The sequence below is a fragment of the Dama dama genome, chromosome 9, assembly GCF_033118175.1.
Source record: "Dama dama isolate Ldn47 chromosome 9, ASM3311817v1, whole genome shotgun sequence".
NCBI lineage: Eukaryota > Metazoa > Chordata > Mammalia > Artiodactyla > Cervidae > Dama > Dama dama.
Window position 1 is genome coordinate 81,422,750 of NC_083689.1, and position 19,394 is coordinate 81,442,143.

At 42.2% G+C, this 19,394-nt stretch overlaps 1 protein-coding gene across 5 annotated transcripts in view; it reads left to right on the top strand.

Moving 5' to 3' along the window:
* The window catches only part of TENM2 (teneurin transmembrane protein 2), a 1,030,924-nt gene that overhangs the window by 698,535 nt on the left and 312,995 nt on the right, over positions 1–19,394 (top strand). For all 5 annotated transcript variants that reach the window (XM_061149488.1, XM_061149489.1, XM_061149490.1 and 2 more), the window contains one exon: positions 2,614–2,848. In XM_061149488.1, coding sequence (XP_061005471.1) covers positions 2,614–2,848 — 235 coding nt within the window. The remainder of the gene's footprint in view (positions 1–2,613; positions 2,849–19,394) is intronic.

Consider the following 19,394-nt stretch of genomic DNA (forward strand, 5'->3'; position numbering starts at 1 on the left):
CAGGCTGGAGCAGGCAGAGCAATCTCAGTTCGGGGTGAACAGACAGGAAGCAGGAGGGTCCTGGTGTCCCATTTAGTGAGTGAAATCCCTCACAGGGCCTCTTTGTACTTCGGGAGGGTGTAGCTGGAGGGTAGGGGCTGAGGGCCGAGGGAGACGGAAAGTTAGGGCTTGGGGCTGGGGAGGGGGGTTTCTTGCTTGTACTCTGATTCATCTCACCTTCCCGAGGCAAGGCTCATAATTACCTAACTAATGGAGAATAATGACACCACTTGGATGGGAGTTGAGAGGGGGAGAAAGAAAGGCATGAGAATTCATTAACCTTGTGTGAGGGGCTTAGATAGCATCTCTGAAGGATCATTATTACATCATTTCACCCCCTCTTCTCCCCTCTTTCCACTAATATGAGACAGACAAATGCTAAATAACTGTATAATAATACATTGCAAGACAGACAACAATGCCAGAAAATATAATAGCCTGCTACAGCAATGAAACTCCCTCAAAGTTATATTTAAAATGTCAGTGGTGCAGAATGGAAAATACGAATTAACAGGTTCATTTGGAGGACGTGATTTAAAAATCTATACAACTGTATGGTGGCATTTCCCACTGGGTTTTAGTTTTAGTCTTTTTCCATACACAACCCCCCCCCCCCAAAAAAAAAAATCACCCAAGTAATTTCAGCCCAGAGACACAACCTTCGAGGAACCACTTTCCTCTCTATTTTTCTTTCCTGTTTGCAATGGTCACGATGCTCCCCAAACCTAGTATCTTCTTGACATGTTTCTTTCTCTCAGAACCTTTCTGCAAGCTTCCCAGGAGCCATGGATTGTAGATTACACCTTTTGGAGATGTAGCCTGGCCACATAAGGAGACAAGTAGTTGAAATTTGTGTCAAATTGCTTGTTTAAATGACTTGAGCCAACTTCTTAGAGCCAGGACAGCAGGGGCTGAGGATTTTCAAAGTTGGCAGGGGCCAAAATGACAAGGCTCGGCAGTCACCTGGTGGGCTGCCAAGCCCGACTGGAGGCTTCAAAAAATAAACTTTCTCAAAGGACACAAATTAAAAGTCATGTTTCAGCAGCCATTAAAACCAAATTATAGCCTTGCGTTGCATAGTGAACTGCTTTCATTTTCATTACACTTAAAATATTTCACTTTGTAGATGGAGAATGGATTGCCAGGAAGACCGTGGATGGGACTGTCATCCCTGGTCATATTTACAGGGGAATATGTAGAGGGGCGTGGTTGTCTTTCGTGTGTTTTTCCTGCAAGGATGGAGGATTTCAAGATTAGAAACTAGGATGCAATTTTGAGTAAGGGTCATGGTTTGAAAACATCAACCCTGACCTTCTCCAGAGACCAAGTCCTCGGGGTTCATCTCTCAGAGGACAGATGTTATCAAGCCCCTTATCTGAGTGAGCTCATAGGTGTATTTTGTTGACTCTCATTTTTAAAAAGGTATACATATATACATGTGAATGTGTATAAACATGAAAGTAAAAGTGTCAGTCGCTCAGCTGTGTCCGACTCTTTGAGACCCCATGGACTGTAGTCTACCAGGCTCCTCTGCCCATGAAATTCTCCAGGCAAGAATACTGGAGTGGGTTGCCATTCCCTTCTTCAGGGACTCTTCCTGACCCAGGGATCAAACCAGGGTTTCCTGCATTGCAGGCAGATTCTTTACCATCTGAGCCACCAGGGAAGTCATATGTAGGCATATATATGTATATATGTATGTGTGTATATAAAATATATATGTGTGTGTATACATATGTGTGTGTGTGTATATATATATATATAAATACACATACCCAAAATCCACGCATATGTATTTTCATCGTCCATATTTTTTTAAAAACTCTAAAAGTCCAGATCTTCAGCTTTCCCAGAAAAACTGGAAGATTAGTTGCCTTGATCTCTAACCCCTAAATAGCCACATGAGCCTTGATCTGAGTGAAGGCTGTTCCCTACCTGCTCCTGTTCACCCCAATCCACTTCACTTTCCTGCCTGGCCCCTGATAGGTGTTTAAACTTGCTACTCCCTGACTTCCAGTATGCCATATTCTTATACCTTCAGAAAGATGCCATACCATTATTTCTTTTCATCTTTATTTTGGCCACACTTCACCACATGTAGGAGTTCCCCGACCAGGGATCGAACCCATGCATCCTACAGGGGAAGTGTGGAGCCCTAATACTGGACCATCAGGGAAGTCCACCCCTCCCCTCTTTTTGGACGTTGTTTAAAGAATGTATGGAGTATCCTGGCTTACCAGGAAATGGGCTGGGAACTTGTTACAACAGTGGTCAACCTTGAATGTCACATGACTTTCCTTGTGGAATTAATGTTTCAAATAATTCCCACTGGTCAGCCCTCACCAGCCTGGTTCTGCTAACCTAGCTTCTCATTCATCATTTGATGCCTACCTAAAGGCAAATCAAGGCGTACTGTTTATTAGTAACTGACCCTGGGACGCTTGATGTAGTCTTACCTGCGTTTCCGGTTGGTGATGTTCAGCGCTTGTCAGTATCAAGGCTTTGGTTCCAGGTGGAGTGTTCGCGGCGGCGTCCGGCAGCGCCTGACGGCCATTTCTCCTCCTTTTTTCCCAGGTCCTCCAAACCACCACAGCCAGTCGACTCTGAGGCCCCCTCTGCCACCCCCGCACAACCACACGCTGTCCCATCACCACTCGTCCGCCAACTCCCTCAACAGGAACTCGCTGACCAACCGGCGGAGTCAGATCCACGCCCCGGCCCCCGCGCCCAATGACCTGGCCACCACGCCCGAGTCCGTTCAGCTTCAGGACAGCTGGGTGCTGAATAGCAACGTGCCGCTGGAGACCCGGTGAGTCCCCATCGTGATCCCACGCGCCTCCTTCCTGCCTCGCCCGCCCTGGGCCTCGGGGGCGCGCAGAGCTCTAGTGGGGTGAAAACCCCGCCTACCCCGTGGGGCAAGCTGGCCAACGCCAGCTGTTCCCTTGGTAATTCCACCCTGGACAGCAGGTTGATAGGTATTTCTTTTGTTCACATGTGTCTCCTTTTAATGCGTGTTTACTTTCTTCGATAGCTCCTGTGTACCCAACTAATAGAATTAGCATAACATATTTTTACACAAAGGCTCATGGGAAACATGCTTATAAGGGTATATTGACTGAAAGCTGCTGATAAATTATGCATTTAGCCTTTCCTGAAGTAATAAATGAAGACTCATTTGAAATTAAGTGTTTGGGGAGACCTTGAGAAACAATCCCCGATTCCAGACTGACAGAAGTATAATTTTAATTTATATTTCATCCAACATGCAGTCTCTCTTTAATCCCTCCTGTACACACTTTAACAGCTTGATGCCTGAGGGGCAAACAACGATGTAGAAAAAAACAAACAAGGAAAAAGGGGCAGCATTTATGTTGAAAGGGAAGAGTTTGAAAGTGATCTCCAGGCCTGGCTTTGTTTTGTCTTGCATTTGCTTCTGTCCTTTTCTCACCTTTGCTTCTGGTCTTCCAAAATCACCCTTAGTGACCTGAAGGAAGGGGCATTGGTCACAGCGTGGCAGGCCACAATGTACTTGGCAGTGGGTTGACCAGATAGCGGAATGGTCCTGTTTTTCCATCCCCAGGCACTTTCATGGTGTGTGTGCTTCAGTGGTCACTGTCTCCTAGCCCAGAAGAACCATGGAGACGAAACAGAGAATGGGGCTAATTCATATTGAACCTTCTGAAAGTTCTCACATAGTTTTTAAACTCTAAGAACTTAGGTTTAAGAAAAGACAAAAATGATCTGTAATCTTTCTGGTAATGGCCAGTGAATTTTCTGCATGCAGCTGGAAATAATTATGCAAGCCATGTTGTTTCTTATCTCTAATATTTTTGTGTTATTAAGATCTCGAATACGTTGAACACCATTGTCACTATAGTCACTTCAAACTTTAATGCATTTTATTTTCTAACCAGTGTAGGTGATTTGTAACCATGCCTGCATTCTTAATCCCTAAGGCTTACAATAAGTAAACTCAATAGAAACTATATGCATATATTATATATAATAGATAGGTTTAAACATTTGCATTGATATAATAATCCACTAATAAGTAGCTTTATGGAAGGGTTCCAGGCTGAAAGCTAACTGGTCCACCAGGCTTAACTCAGGATATGTTCATAGTTGGTGGTGGTCTTTAAGACTGGATAAGATTTGCTTTTTTTCCCTTATATTTATGAACTGCCGTAGAGTTTGTTGGGTACTAGTCAGTCTATTTTCATGTTAACAGACCATTACTTGAAAAATATTAATAGTTGTGAGACATGAGACTATGCACAGTGGATAAGATGGATGAGAAGGAGAAAGGGTAGGAGAAAAGTAGTAGATACTGGGAAAAAGAAGAAAAAAGGAAAAAAGAGCACTACCGTCACCAATACCAACCAGTTTTCATTGTGCACTTTGTCTATGCCAGTGTTAGTGGTCTAAATGTACTGTCCCAATCAAACCCAGAAGCACTTCAGTGAAGTAGGAAGAAATCATTGTTGTCACCATTTAAAAAATTCAGAGTGTAGACTGGGGGGTCAAAATAACTTGCAAGCATTCTAAAGCTTCAGTTCAGTTCAGTTCAGTCACTCAGTCATGTCCAATTCTTTGCGACCCCATGAACTGCAGCATGCCAGGCCTCCCTGTCCATCACCAACTCCCAGAATCCACCCAAACCCATATCCATCGAGTTGGTGATGCCATCTAACCATCTCATCCTCTGTCATCCCCTTCTTCTCCTGCCCTCAATCTTTCCCAGCATGAGGGTCTTTTCAAATGAGTCAGGTCTTCACATGAGGTGGCCAAAGTATTGGAGTTTCAGCTTCAATATCAGTCCTACCAACGAACACCCAGGACTGATCTCCTTTAGGATGGACTAGTTGGATATCCTTGCAGTCTAAGGGGCTGTCAAGAGTCTCCTCCATCACTACAGTTCAAAAGCATCAATTCTTCAGTGCTCAGCTTTCTTTATAGTCCAACTCTCACATCCATACATGACCACTGGAAAAACCATAGGCTTGACTAGACAGACCTTTGTTGACAAAGTAATGTCTCTGCTTTTCATTATGCTGTCTAGCTTGGTCATAACTTTCCTTCCAAGGAGTCTTTTAATTTCATGGCTGCCATCACCATCTACAGTGATCTTGGAGCCCAAAAAAATAAAGTCTGCCACTGTTTCTACTGTTTCCCCATCTATTTGCCATGAAGTGATGGGACCGGATGCCATGATCTTAGTTTTCCGAATGTTGAGCCTTAAGCCAACTTTTTCACTCTCCTCTTTCACTTTCATCAAGAGGCTCTTTAGTTCTTCTTCACTTTCTGCCATAAGGGTGGTGGTATCTGCATATCTGAGGTTATTGATGTTTCTCCCGGCAATCTTGATTCCAGCTTGTGTTTCCTCCAACCCAGCATTTCTCATGATGTACTCTGCATATAAGTTAAATAAGCAGGGTGACAACATACAGCCTTGACCTACTCCTTTTCCTGTTTGGAACCAGTCTGTTGTTCAATGTCCAGTCTAAAGCTTCAGTGAGATGGTAAATTATGAGTCACATTGGATGGAACTCTGGTGATTTCTACACATAAAATAAGATGTTGAGATATCTGATCACAGACCTACAATTATTGCCTTGATTGTCACATCATCAGGGAAAGATCCATCAGAATGTCCACTCCTCACAGAGTCTCTCATTGGTGATGAGAACACATACACTGCATGAGGGTATCTCCTATCACCATCACATTCTGATGTGATTGGCAATAAATATTTCCCTTGAAAAGATCTGGGGGAGAGGACCAGCAAACCAAGCATATCCCCTGCCTGTTCTCCTGAAGTTCTCCCAGAACATGCCTTCCAACCTGTCGAGTCCTTCTTCAGGTTATTAGAATACTTAGCATTTCTCCTATGATTGGAGTTTCTCAATGCTTTTAGAGGAAGCAAGCTTGAAGAGTTAATAAAATGGCCAAACCTTGAAGCCTATGAGATGGCAAGAACAGTATCAGATGTTCTCTGATCAGTACATTCAAGGGCCAAGAATTAGAGAATGTAAGTCCCTTGAGATGGGCCATTACTAAAATCAAACCCAGATATTTGAAATTCCATCCATAGAACTGAATACATATTATTTGGATGTGCAACTGGTCTTGTATTGAATTGTTGAACTTTATGTTTCTCTTTTAGATATTATTTATTCAGTCTCTTATTAGCAAATATTTACTGAGTCTCTTGAAAATACTAAGTGCTATGTTAGGTACTAGAAAGATTATGATTAAAACATGTATTCTTCCCTTAGAGCTCATAAAGCCTAAAAAAGGAGATAGGCACATAAACAGAAAGATCGTGAAGAGTTCACAGTAATGGAAGTCTGTAAGTTACAGTGGTTGAACAGTTGACATCATAATTAACTATTCCAGATGTTATCCAAAAGTCTACAAGCAGTAAATGCTGGAGAGGGTGTGGAGAAAAGGGAACCCTCTTACACTGTTGGTGGGAATGCAAACTAGTACAGCCACTATGGAAAACAGTGTGGAGATTTCTTAAAAAACTGGAAATAGAACTGCCATATGACCCAGCAATACCACTTCTGGGCATACACACTGAGGAAACCAGATCTGAAAGAGACACGTGCACCCCAATGTTCATCGCAGCACTGTTTATAATAGCCAGGACATGGAAGCAACCTAGATGCCCATCAGCAGATGAATGGATAAGGAAGCTGTGGTACATATACACCATGGAATATTACTCAGCCGTTAAAAAGAATTCATTTGAACCAGTCCTAATGAGATGGATGAAGCTGGAGCCCCTTATACAGAGTGAAGTAAGCCAGAAAGATAAAGAACATTACAGCATACTATTCCAGATGTTCAGGAAAAGTTTTCCAGCTGAGGGGCTGTTTGAGCTGGGTTTGGAAGGATAAATAAGAGTTTTACCTAATAGATAGTGGAGAAAAAAAAATCAAAGGTTGTGGCATCATTTGTTCCCATTCTTCAGTGATTTTTCCGTATAGTCTTGGAAACTGTAGAACTGAACAATTTCACTCACTCAAATGCTGAAATATTGTTAGTTTAATGGTGTCATTTTCTTACCCAACGAGCAAATGTAGGGAATGGAAGCTCTTAAGTTAGGGTAATGATATCATACTAGGATTCCCGTTTGTGTCTTTCATATCAAATAAGAATTGATTAACCACATCCGAGAGAGAGAACCACTGAAGGCAAGACATTCTGGAGGCTGATTATGATGTAGTCATCAACTGTGAAAGTGCAATGGAAACTTACAAACAAAACTTTATCACCCCCGATCTCATTAATCTAGACTTCTGGGCATAATGGAAGAATTTCATAACTCTGGAAGGCGATGGGTAGGCATTCTGCCACCCCAGAGACTCCAAGCCAAATCCAAGGTGTTTTTTTTAGACCAGCAAGGAACAAGCCCTTGCCCCCTGCATTGCTCGTTGATGTTCCCATCAGTCTTAATGAAGCACGTTAGATCTTCCCTGGACTGTGCTTTTTCCATTTTTTGTTCTGTAACAAGTAGAATCAAGGTGCTGGTTAAGGAGGCATAGCCAGAAAACAGTACTGTACAAATTTGGAATTTAACACAAGACAAAAAAAGCTTATAAGGAAAGTTCTGTATCAATGTTAACCATATAAATAAAAAATGCATATAAATGCCTACTACCCAAAACAATCAGTTCATGTGTAAACCATAATATAAGCCAAGAGAAACAAAACATAGGGCAGAGGAACTATTTGCAAACAGCCTGGATGGTCTACAAAATCACTCTCCTTTCCATCTTTCTCTCAGCCTGCTTGCAGAAGGTCTTAGAACAAGGTCCATGGGTAATTCTGGGTTGATGCCACCTATCTCCTCCTTCCTATCCTGAGAGCAACAAGGTCAAGAATCTTTCTGACCAGCTGCTTCTTTGGGAGTTTCTGAAGTCAGCATCTCTTTGTCTAAAGTAGTAAAAAGTAGCTCAGTGACAGAACCTAACTTTCCTTCCGTCATGCATTTTGCTGAAGCAAGCTTCTTTCTCGGAATCTATCTCTGGTAGCAGGTCACTAAAGAAAATCCCTAAGCAGGACAAAACTTCTCTCTGAGTTTGCTTTTGCCCCAAAATACCAGAATAGCCATCAAGATCCTCAAGCTGCGAACAAGTTTGCAAGTTACTTTTTGAAATGGTCATCCATTACTCATTAGAGAAACATCTATGAGACCCAACCAGGTGCCAGGCATTGAAGAAGAAGAAAAGCAAGTCCTTGTCTTTTTGTACATTCTAGGCTGTAGACAGAATGTGAGCAAAAGATTAGGCCTGTGACCCTACAATGACAAATGTATTAAGTGCCATGTGAGGTATAGAGAAGCCAGACTCAGGAGAAATTGGCATATAAGCTGAGCCCTAAGGATGAGCAGGTGTTAATTAGACTTAAAGAATGTTCTTGGTGGCAAAAACCATGATCCACTGGGAGAAGTGGTGCTACGATTTCAGGAAGAGACAGCAAACTAGAAAGGCTGGCAAGGGCAGGACAGTGCGTGGTTTGGGGCTGCTTTAAAGATTTTGGACTCTCCCCCAAAACAGTGAAAAATCATTAAAGCATTTTAAACAGAAGGCTGAAATAATGCATAAATGGTTTTGTTTTGCTTTTAATTATGGTAGCTGCCTTATGGTTAATAGGTAGAGGGTTGGGGAGAGGTATAGCAAGACTGAGGGTGCAATTTGGGGAATACTGTCATGGTTAAGATGAAAAATGGTGGAGTTTCCATTAGGGTCCCCATAGCTGCAGTATCAGAGCTGTCTGCCTTTCTCCTACCAATCTGACCAGAAGGTGAACGTTCAGAGTTATGGGGAATGTACTAAAGGTAGAATCGGTAAAATTAATGATGGCCAGAATGTCAGGATGTAGGTTAGGCAGGCGTGAGCACAATACCCAGTTTTTTGACTTAAGAGGCTGAGTGACTAGTAATGTCACTTAGAAAACAAATTCAGTTTTCCACCTCTTAAATCTCTGAGGCAACAAGAGTATTGAGTCGCTATTATTAGCCAGACTTATTTTGATTTTAAAATAATATATGTAACACAGAAGCATATCCATTTACAAATAATAACATAGTGAGTGTATCCAACTCCAGTTTTCTTGGGCTTCCCTTGTGGCTCAGCTGGTAAAGAATCCGCTTGCAATGCGGGAGACCTGGGTTCTATCCCTGGGTTGGGAAGATCCCCTGGAGAAGGGAAAGGCTACTCACTCCAGTATTCTGGCCTTGAGAATTCCGTGGACTGTATAGTCCATGGGGTCACAGTCAGACACGACTGAGCGACTTTCACTTTCACTTTTCACTTTCACTGTATCCAAAGTTCTTAGCAGTTGATTTTTCTCTTAAAAAAAAACTCTCCAGAAATTTTGTTCAACTTAGTTATTCTACATGATTGTATAGTTCTGTGAATAACAGCTTTATCAAATAGTTTTTGCTCAATACTTAGTTTTACAGGCATGATCCCATTGAAGCCTTTAACTCTTCTGCTGAGTATATGTTACTTATCCCTTTTTTAAATAAATTGAAACTGAGACTTGAGGAGATGAAATTACCTGCGCATCTCCAAATAAGTAGGTGGCAGGACTGGGATTGAAACTTGGGTCTACCTGACTTCACGTGCCACACTCCCATCACATGACAATGTCTTTGAAACTAGAAGAACAAAACAAAACAAAATGATACTTATTATCCAATTAAAATTTACCCAGGTGGTGGAAATCATGAAGTTAAGGCATTATAAGTGATGTGAGGCAAGAAATGATCTGAGGGATGAATCCCAGTCTGTGACTGGACCAAGAGTTGGTCACTGACAAAATCATAAGCCAGGCAAGATATAAGGGACCCTTGTCTTCAGCTCTGCAAGACTGGTAGCCACCCAGAATGGTATATCTAAAGGCTTGAAGGTCCATAGTAGCAACAGCATGGGCTACGTGTGAGCTGAGTTCAGAGGTTTAATGCTCTGCCCACCATAAAATGCAAGAGTCAATTGAAGCTGCAGAAATAGGAAGCACTGCTACTTTTTTTAGCTCTGTGATTTGCAGGAGGTTTGTCTTCCAAACAAGACTTTGGCAGATTGGCTGGAGAAAGCCACGCTGCCTTGAGTATGCTGGATGGCCATTTGGTCATCGTTCGTGTAGGGACACTCAGCAAGTTGTGATGAGCACCCAGGAAGTGCTCTGATCAAGAATGGAGCATGTTGGGCTTGACAAGTGGCAGAGGGAATCCCAGGAATTTGGGTATCAGCATTTCAGAAAACCTACTTTTTATCTTCAAGACCAAGTAATCTTAGCCTCATCTGGAAGCTTTATGGGGAGTGCATATTGGGGAATCAAGCCTAATGACCTTTAGGAAATAAGATTTTCATGGAGAAGCAATGAGATTGTGGAAACATCCCCACCATGCTGAACCTAAAGACTCTTCTCCACTTGTTCTCAGATTGATTTCTCTACCTAAGGATTAATTTTCTGACAGAATCCTGACAAGCTTGATCTTGAGAATATTAAACCAAGGTAACCTGTTTGCTTCCCACCCACCCCCCATTTTTTTTTTTTAACGTTTTTGAGTGAGGTGTAAAACTAGAATTCATTCTGTGTGAACCAAATGCATTCTAGCACTTTTCAAATCAATAGGCAGCATGATTTCTCCATATTGCAAAACATTATGCCCTCTCTAAATTCTCATCAGAAGCAACATGGAAATTAATGAGACCTTTAGGTTAGCTTTTCAAACTCAACCTTAGTTTATAGCTTTACCTTGCCTTTTTGACACCATGATCCCGCCTGGCCACCAGCAGCATTTCACGTTGCAGTGCACTTTAATTTTGTAAAGTTTTCTTAGTCTTCCTTGGAAACTGGCAGCTTATTAATCTCAATAACTGAACTGCTCAATAGGCACACTCTCCAATGAGAAACCAGACTGTGTCTTTTTTTTTTTTTTCTTGGCAGATGGAGACAGGGGTTGGTTCTTGGTTAGAGGCGGGAGGCAGAGTTGGGGGGGTGTTGGTGAGTGGTAGGGAAAAACCCAGTAAGCAGGGGTATCCCGTACCCCACATCACTTTCTGACAATTGGCAGGAAAATAAAGAGAACCTGGTCTAATCCATTGCTCTGCTATTTATGGCTTGCGGTGTTAAACACACTCAAACCCATTAATAAGAAAATAAAGTTTTGTGGCTCGTGTGCAAATTACAAGGTGCATTAAGAAAGAAACACGCATTGTGTCTTATTTAAGACCACTCTAGTCTGTTCTTGGCATGGTTTGCAAACTTGGAAACATATTTGAAGGTAGAGGTCTACAAGGAGGGCTCAGCTTTTAAAATGTGTCTCCCGCTATAAAATTAAAACCTTGTTAAGTTTATTAAAGCTCTGGGGACTTGAACTTCTTATTTATGAGTTACCACGGGGAAGCCTCTGGGTAGAAGGATGTTTTGTGTTTTTTAAAAGCCATCCCTCCGCAGCCTGGACTACGGGGACCCTGTTACAGACTGAGGCCACCTTGCGGTCATGCCTTGGAAGTGCAAGACTCTGCCCTGAGTCTGTGTAAATGTCAGACTCTTGGGTTAGGTTCACAGTTGAAAAAAGCCCAGTATTTCCATCTCTGTCTGTGCTCTTTCACCCATTCAGCTAATATCAGCTGTCATTCCCTCGGGGCATTTCCTGAAGCCTCCCCAGAGGATATTTTATCTGGCTCAGATGGGAGAGACTTGATGGAGTGCGAGGCTTTTCTAATTCTGGCTGGCAATGATCTTTTTCTTTTCACAGAAGCTAGATAAGGCACTCCTGGTTCTCCCAGGCAGGGGCGGTAGGCTCTGCACCCTTTCTGAAGCTCCCTTTGATTTATTAGTCTCGGTTTGGCCTGCCTTCGTGATTGGGGATCTTATGTCCCCGGAATCGCAGCCCATCACGAGACACTCAGCCAGTGTGTTCAGCTAGGACTGCATCCTTTGGATGATAAGGGAGCTGAAACAACTTGAAGCACTTTTTCTAAGATATCTTTTTTTCCCCTCTAAAACTCGCCAGTTTCAGAATGTTCCCTAAGTCTTGTATGCAAATAATCCATTTTTATGACAACATTAACCACAGAGAATCAGCCTCAAAATCATGTGTTTTTAATTCCTTACAGAATCATTTCTTGCTCAGAGTAATTGTTTGAAAAATCAGCAAGTGCTTCCAATTTCTGTCCTCAGTGTTTTAGCTGTGCATGCCTGCCTTATATTTCGAAAGAGAATGAGTAGCACTTCCTTTTTTTATTTGTGAGATGGTTCTAAAATTATATTTCAATTTGTTAAAAAAGCATGAGCTGGATTGGAGCATCCCTAAGTCCACTGCTTAACAATTAGTCCTCCTGTCAAGATGTTGCACACCAACGATATGACAATTAAAAGCTTATTATTATTATTTTGCAATTACTTGAAGGACTGGATATAAAATCCGGTTCTAGGAAGAAGGTAGGAAATGTTCTTCCTCTTGCATGGATATGTGCTTAGATAAGAATTTTAAATGGGAAACCTAGTCTTTGTGCCTTTTTAAATCTCTTATCAACCCAGACCCTCTCCACTGCACTTTGGAACAGGGAATAAGAAAGCATAAGGTGATATGAGGCACTTTTAAGCATTTGGTGGGACCCTGGGGAAAGCCAGCTTAGTAAAGTGAGATAATAAATGTAAAAACCCTCTGACAGTGGGATCCTGTGGTGTGGGTGTTTCGTGTTCAGCTTTAGTGCTTTCTTAGTTACCTTAGTTCCATGGTCCCCAAACTTCTTGGCACCAGGGACCAATTTTGTGGAAGACAGTTTTTCCACAGACCAGGGGTAGGAGTGGGGGGATGGTTCCAGGATGATTCAACTGCATTACATTTATTATGCACTTTATATCTAATGCTGCCAACGATCTGAGAGGAGGTACTCAGCCCATGGCTCGGAAGCTGGTGCAGCTCAGCTTTTGCATTTTCACTGACCCAGAGTGACCTCTTCTCTCTTTCGCCAAAACCCAATGAGTTAAATCTCTCTAGTCCGGTGTTAAGACCCTCGGCAAATCTGAGGACTTACTGCATGTGATGTCTTGGAAAGGGAGACACCGGGGATGGCTTTGAATTTATCGAAATAATTAGAAAAAGGAGAGTATCAGTTACTGGAAGGTGGAACAAAAGTATGAAGGCAGTTTGAAGAGCACAGAAATGGGATTTTGTCAGAGACAAGGTGTCTTGAAGACCTGACAATTTGCCCACAATGTTCTGTGAATGAGTTTGACAAGAGCTCTCCACACAAACCCTGCAGATATTAGCAAGTGACTTGATTTCTATTTGGAAATAGTGTTTGGTAATATTTAATCATTTTTTAAAAGTTAAACACGTGTTTATTTTCTGTAAAATATTGAACACTTCCGTTTGTCCAAAGGCAGAGAAGAGCAGAGATCGTCTTGTCCAGCTTCTAAACTTCTGAGTCCATGCGAGGAGAGATGGTGGCCATGTTGAAAATCTTTGCACTGTGCGGATGGACTGAACGCTGTTTCTGCTTTGGTCTTTAGTCATTGTCATCTCTTAAACGTCTGCCTTGTGCCAAGCACTGTTTTAGACACTTGATGTTATCCAGGTGCGAGCCCTGTCAGGAAGATACAACTAGGGGTAATGCAGGGTGTGGGACAGAATCAAAACTCAGGCAGAACTTGATTCGTGGACTTGAACTCAGGCACTAGGCCTCTCTCTGTGTCTCTCAGCTGTTTTTCTGTTTCCTAACGTCATTCTTAAGCAGGTATCCTTTTGTGAGATCCCTGTGGGAACTGCGGGCTCTGTTCTCATAGCTTAGAAACTAACAGAAAAAGGATTTCCTCTTCATATTTCAAGGAAACTCCCAGGAACTCAACTAGAATCCCATGCCCACAGCAGACCCAGTCTGGAGGTCTGGAGCATGGACTATGTTGACTGATTAGGCCTGGATCATATGCCTGTGAGGACCAGATACCAGAAAGAATGGTGTAGCCATAACTGAACACCATGGTGTTAGACGGTAAGATAGAGAGCTGACAGGCTGAAAAAAAGACAAGAAAACCCAAGCCAAGTTCAGTGCTAGCTGTGCCCCAGCCTAGCTGCTTTTTCTTGCTGCCTAATTACATTATTTTCTCCTCTGGGCACACAGTCCTGGCCAGGGTTGGGAGTATGGGAGGTTCAAGAGTATCGGTTACCTCACTTGCCTGGACACAGCAGGGGGTTTACAACTGATTCCATTATGAAGTAGAAAGAATAAGTTCCACTGAGTAATTCCCATCCCCTTCTGATTCATCACCCTCTCTGGTTCACTTCTCAAACGTCCCACGACTTTACCTTGGAGTTCACTGTGGCCACTGAATGCATCTTAACTTTTATTAGTCCCCTGATGTCTCTTTCCAGCTATCATCTTCTTTCCTGCAAAAGTGCTTGGATTCCACATTTTCTAATTAAAACATGCTCATTTATTGTCTTACTAACCAGTGCTCTTTACGAGGGCTCATGATGAGAAAGTTAACTCAAAACAACTCAGTGCATTTCTCATCTCCTGAAAATGGCTGGAGAAGCAGTTTTACCTTTATCAATTTGAAGTTCTTGGTTTTGCTTTTTAATAAGACAGTGAATGGGAAACCTTTAATTCCATGCTCCAAGCTTCTCTTCTCAGCGATATAAAAATGCAGCTTATCCTTTTTGTGGTGAACATTTTAGATAGGAGTCAGTCTGCTCCCTAATGGACCTTCTTATAGATACCATCAGAATAGTTCCACATTTAATGAGACAAAAAGTTTTGTCCTAAAAATCAGCTTCTCCTAATGTCAATAATTATGCCCATTACTACTTACACTCGTGTGATTTAATCTGATGTTGCATGTTGTAGAGAAGCTCAGTAGTAGGGGAAAAGTAGCACACCTACATTTAAACTCCCCTAGAAATTCAGCAGAATGGTGTGTGTGACACTGGGGTGGATGTGAGAACCAGGTAAGAAAGGACACATTCAGTATGTGTCTGGAGGGACTTTTCCGAGTTTTCACCATCGTGGGCCCTGTCTGGAAATACGAAAGCTGTGTTAGGATGGAGACCTCCTCCTGTCCTGCCTATAATGTGAATCTTCAAATTCACCTCACCTTCAGTTTTTAGAAAAGGGAGAAGTGTAGAATTTTTTGCAGGGCTGGAGTTGAAGGGGCTATTTCAAGGAGAGAGGAGGAGAGAGAGGTGGAGGTGAGGTGGGAAGGAAGGGGTCTGATGATGAGACTACAGAAACACCTGCCATCTTCTGAGAAGTTGGTCTCTTGATGCCTTTTTTCCTCTTTTGGCTGCACTGCAAGGCTTGAGGGATCTTAGTTCCCAGACTAGGGGTTGAACCTGGGCCCCCAGCTGGGGAAGTGCAGGGTCCTAACCACGGCACCACAATGGAATTACCAGTCCCTTGGTTCTGACCATTGCATCAGAAGGCAGACCAGGAGGAGGAATCAAAGTCAACAGCAGTTAGGTTGACCTGATCACTTAAGAGAAGAGGAATCATTTAGTAGAACCAAGGCAGAATTTTGAGGCAGGAAGCCATGTTCAGATCACTTGTGCAGGCTGATATCTGTTTTACAGATGAGGAGGGTGAGGTCAGATGACTCAGTTTCTCAAGCTGATTGTCCAGGTGGGGCTGCAGGCAGGTCTCTAACTGAAGCTTCCCTCCATTTCCTGCATGATGATCAGGCAACTTTGCTGCCTGTTCATCCCATGCAGCGGAGAAGGCAGTGGCACCCCACTCCAGTACTCTTGCCTGGAAAATCCCATGGGTGGAGGGGCCTGGTGGGCTGCAGTCCATGGGGTCGCTAAGAGTCGGACACGACTAAAGCGACTTAGCAGCAGCAGCAGCAGCATCCCATGCAGAATCTTTATCTCCATTTCCTTCTGCAAAGGAACAGTCAAGAATTAAGCAAAGAATTAGAGCACATATTACAATAGACTGAAGGGATTAGATCTGATAGACAGAGTGCCCGAAGAACTATGGATGGAGGTTCCTGACATTGGACAGGAGGCAGTGATCAAGATCATCCCCAAGAAAAAGAAATGCAAACAGGTAAAATGGTTGTCTAGGAGGCCTTACAAATAGCTGAGAAAAGAAGAAGGCAAAGGAGAAAAGGAAAGCTATACCCATCTGAATGCAAAGTTCCAAAGAATAGCAAGGAGAGATAAGAAAGCCTTCCTCAGTGATCAGTGCAAAGAAATAGAGGAAAGCAACAGAATGGGAAAGACTAGAGAGCTCTTCAAGAAAATTAGAGATACCATTAGAGATACCAAAGGAATATATCATGCAAAGATGGACACAAAAAAGGATAGAAATGGTATGGACCTAACAGAAGCAGAAGATATTAAGAAGAGGTGGCAAGAATACACAGAAGAACTATAAAAAAAAGATCTTCATGATCCAGATAACCACGATGGTGTGATCACTCATTTAGAGCCAGATATCCTGGAGTTTGAAGTCAAGTGGGCCTTAGGAAGCATCACTACAAACAAAGCTAGTGGAGGTGATGGAATTCCAGCTGAGCTATTTCAAATCCTAAAAGATGATGCTGTGAAAGTGCTGCACTCAATATGTCAGCAAATTTGAAAAACTCAGCAGTGGCCACAGGACTGGAAAAGGTCAGTTTTCATTCCCATCCCAAAGAAAGGCAATGCCAAAGACTATTCAAACTACCACACAAGTGTACTCACACACTAGCAAAGTAATGCTCAAAATTCTCCAAACCAGGCTTCAACAGTACGTGAACCAAGATCTTCCAGATGTTCAAGCTGGATTTAGAAAAGACAGAGGAACCAGAGATAAAATTGCCAATATCTACTGGATCATCGAAAAAGCAAGAGAGTTCCAGAAAACCATCTACTTCTGCTTTATTGACTATGCCAAAGCCTTTGACTGTGTGGATCACAACAAACTGTGGAAAATTCTGAAAGAGATGGGAATACCAGACCACCTTCCCTGCCTCCTGAGAAATCTATATGCAGGTCAAGAAGCAGCAGTTAGAACTGGACTTGGATCAACGGACTGGTTCCTAATTGGGAAAGGAGTACGTCAAGGCTGTGTATTGTCACCCTGCTTAGTTAACTTATATGCAGAGTACATGATGAGAAACACCAGGCTGGATGAAGCACAAGCTGGAATCAAGATTGCCAGGAGAAATATCAGTAACCTCAGATATGCAGATGACACCACCTTTATGGCAGAAATCAAAGAGGAACTAAAGAGCTTCTTGATGAAAGTGGAAGAGGAGAATGAGAAAGCTGGCTTAAAACTCAACATTCAGAAAACTAAGATCATGGCATCTGGTCCCATCACTTCATGGCAAATAGATGGGGAAACAGTGGAAACAGTGACAGACTTTATTTTTTGGGGCTCCAAAATCACTGCAGATGGTGACTGCAGCCATGAAATTAAAATACATTTGCTCCTTGGAAGAAAAGCTATGACCAACCTAGACAGCATATTAAAAAGCAGAGACATTACTTTGCCTACAAAGGTCCATCTAGTCAAAGCTATGGTTTTTCCAGTAGTCATGTATGGATGTGAGAGCTGGACCATAAAGAAAGCTGAGCTAAAAGAATTGGTGCTTTTGAACTGTGTTGTTGGAGAAAACTCTTGAAAGTCCCTTGGACTGCAAGGAGATCCAACCAGTCCATCCTAAAGGAGATCAGTCCTAAATATTCATTGGAAGGACTGATGCTGAAACTCCAATACTTTGGCCACCTGCTGTGAAGAACTGACTCTTTAGAAAAGACTCTGATGCTGGGAAAGATTGAAAGCAGGAGGAGAAGGGGATGACAATGGATGAGATCATTGAATGGCATCACCGACACAATGGACATGAGTTTAAGCAAGCTCTGGGAGTTGGGAAGCCAGGCATGCTGCAATTCACGGGGACGCACAGAGTCAGACACGACTGAGTAACTGAACTGAACTGATTACAATAGATTTAGTATTTCCAGGTGTTTTATTACAAAATGTATTCACTCTCTTGATAAAAATATTCAGTCATTATAAAGGTGAAAAATGCAAAGTATACTCCCTGCCCCTCCATTCCTATCTCCAAGAAAATCTCATTTGAAGGTTTATTATTTTAGGCTTCTAAAAATATTTATGGTGTCTAAGCATATTTCTTTTTAAGTTTAGTATAAATGGGATTGTGTTATACCTACCATTTGGTGATGTCTTTTTTTTTTTTTTTAAACTTCATAAGAAATTGTAGAAACCATTCCAGGTAATTTCATGTAGACCTACCTCATTCTTTTTTAAAGTCTGTGTAATATTCCGTAACGCCATAATTTATTTAACCAATCTCTTCCTGATGGACATTTAGATTGCTTTCAGGTTTTTGCTGTTACAAACAAAACTGTAATGACGAGTCTTATGTATATATCTTTCTTTGCATACTTCCATGATTATATTCCAAAGTTAAATTCCTGGAAGTGAAATTGCTAGATCAAAGGGTATGTATAATGTACATTTTGAATTGTGATAGATTGTGCCAAATTATGTCTGTCTCAACTCGAGTGTTACAGTCTCTTTTTATTCCTCCTTTCTTGGCCTGAATGTCTTTTATGTATTTAAAATTAGAGTCCTGAAGTTTACAGTCTTGGATTTTAGACATAGAATTGAATTTCTTTTTTCAAGGAATAATGTACTATATAATACTCAAATGTTCCAGAAACTCAACTCCCCTTCTTACATGTCAGGTAAAGCAAGAAAGAGGAACGGCTGTGGGGGAAATTGGATTTGCTCACTGCCCTTGGTTCTAGCTGTAGGGCCCTTTTTCTTTATTCTCAGACTTTCTGCAGCCTGGCCGATGTGAGCCTAGTCTAACCTTTGCTGCATTTGTTTTCTCATTTCTAATTTGGCAAGGTTTAAATTTGCCTCTTTTCCCCATCTACCTTGCCTCTCTCTACCTAACGGGGATATTATCAGAACGTCTAAGATGACTGAGTCAAGTTTCTGAGTCCCCAAGAGAAATGCTGAGAACAGCAGTATCATTGTTCTATTACAGGAGAGTGTGATGATCAAGAGCTTGAAAATCCCACATGGAAGACAGTCTCTTTTGTGAAATAAGTATGTGAAGGCTCAGTCAATATGAGGGCCTCTGGCCAAACTTATCTAGTTTCTTTATCTGAAACTCCAGTTTTATGCTAAATAAGGACTTTTGTATTTCCCACCTCCTGTTGGTAATCCCATTACTAGCCGTGTTCATCAGTTCAGTTCAGTTCAGTCATTCAGTCTCTCAGTCTTGTCCATCTCTTTTCCACCCCATGGAATGCAGCACGCCAGGCCTCCCTGTCCATCACCAACTCCCCGAGTTTACCCAAACTCATG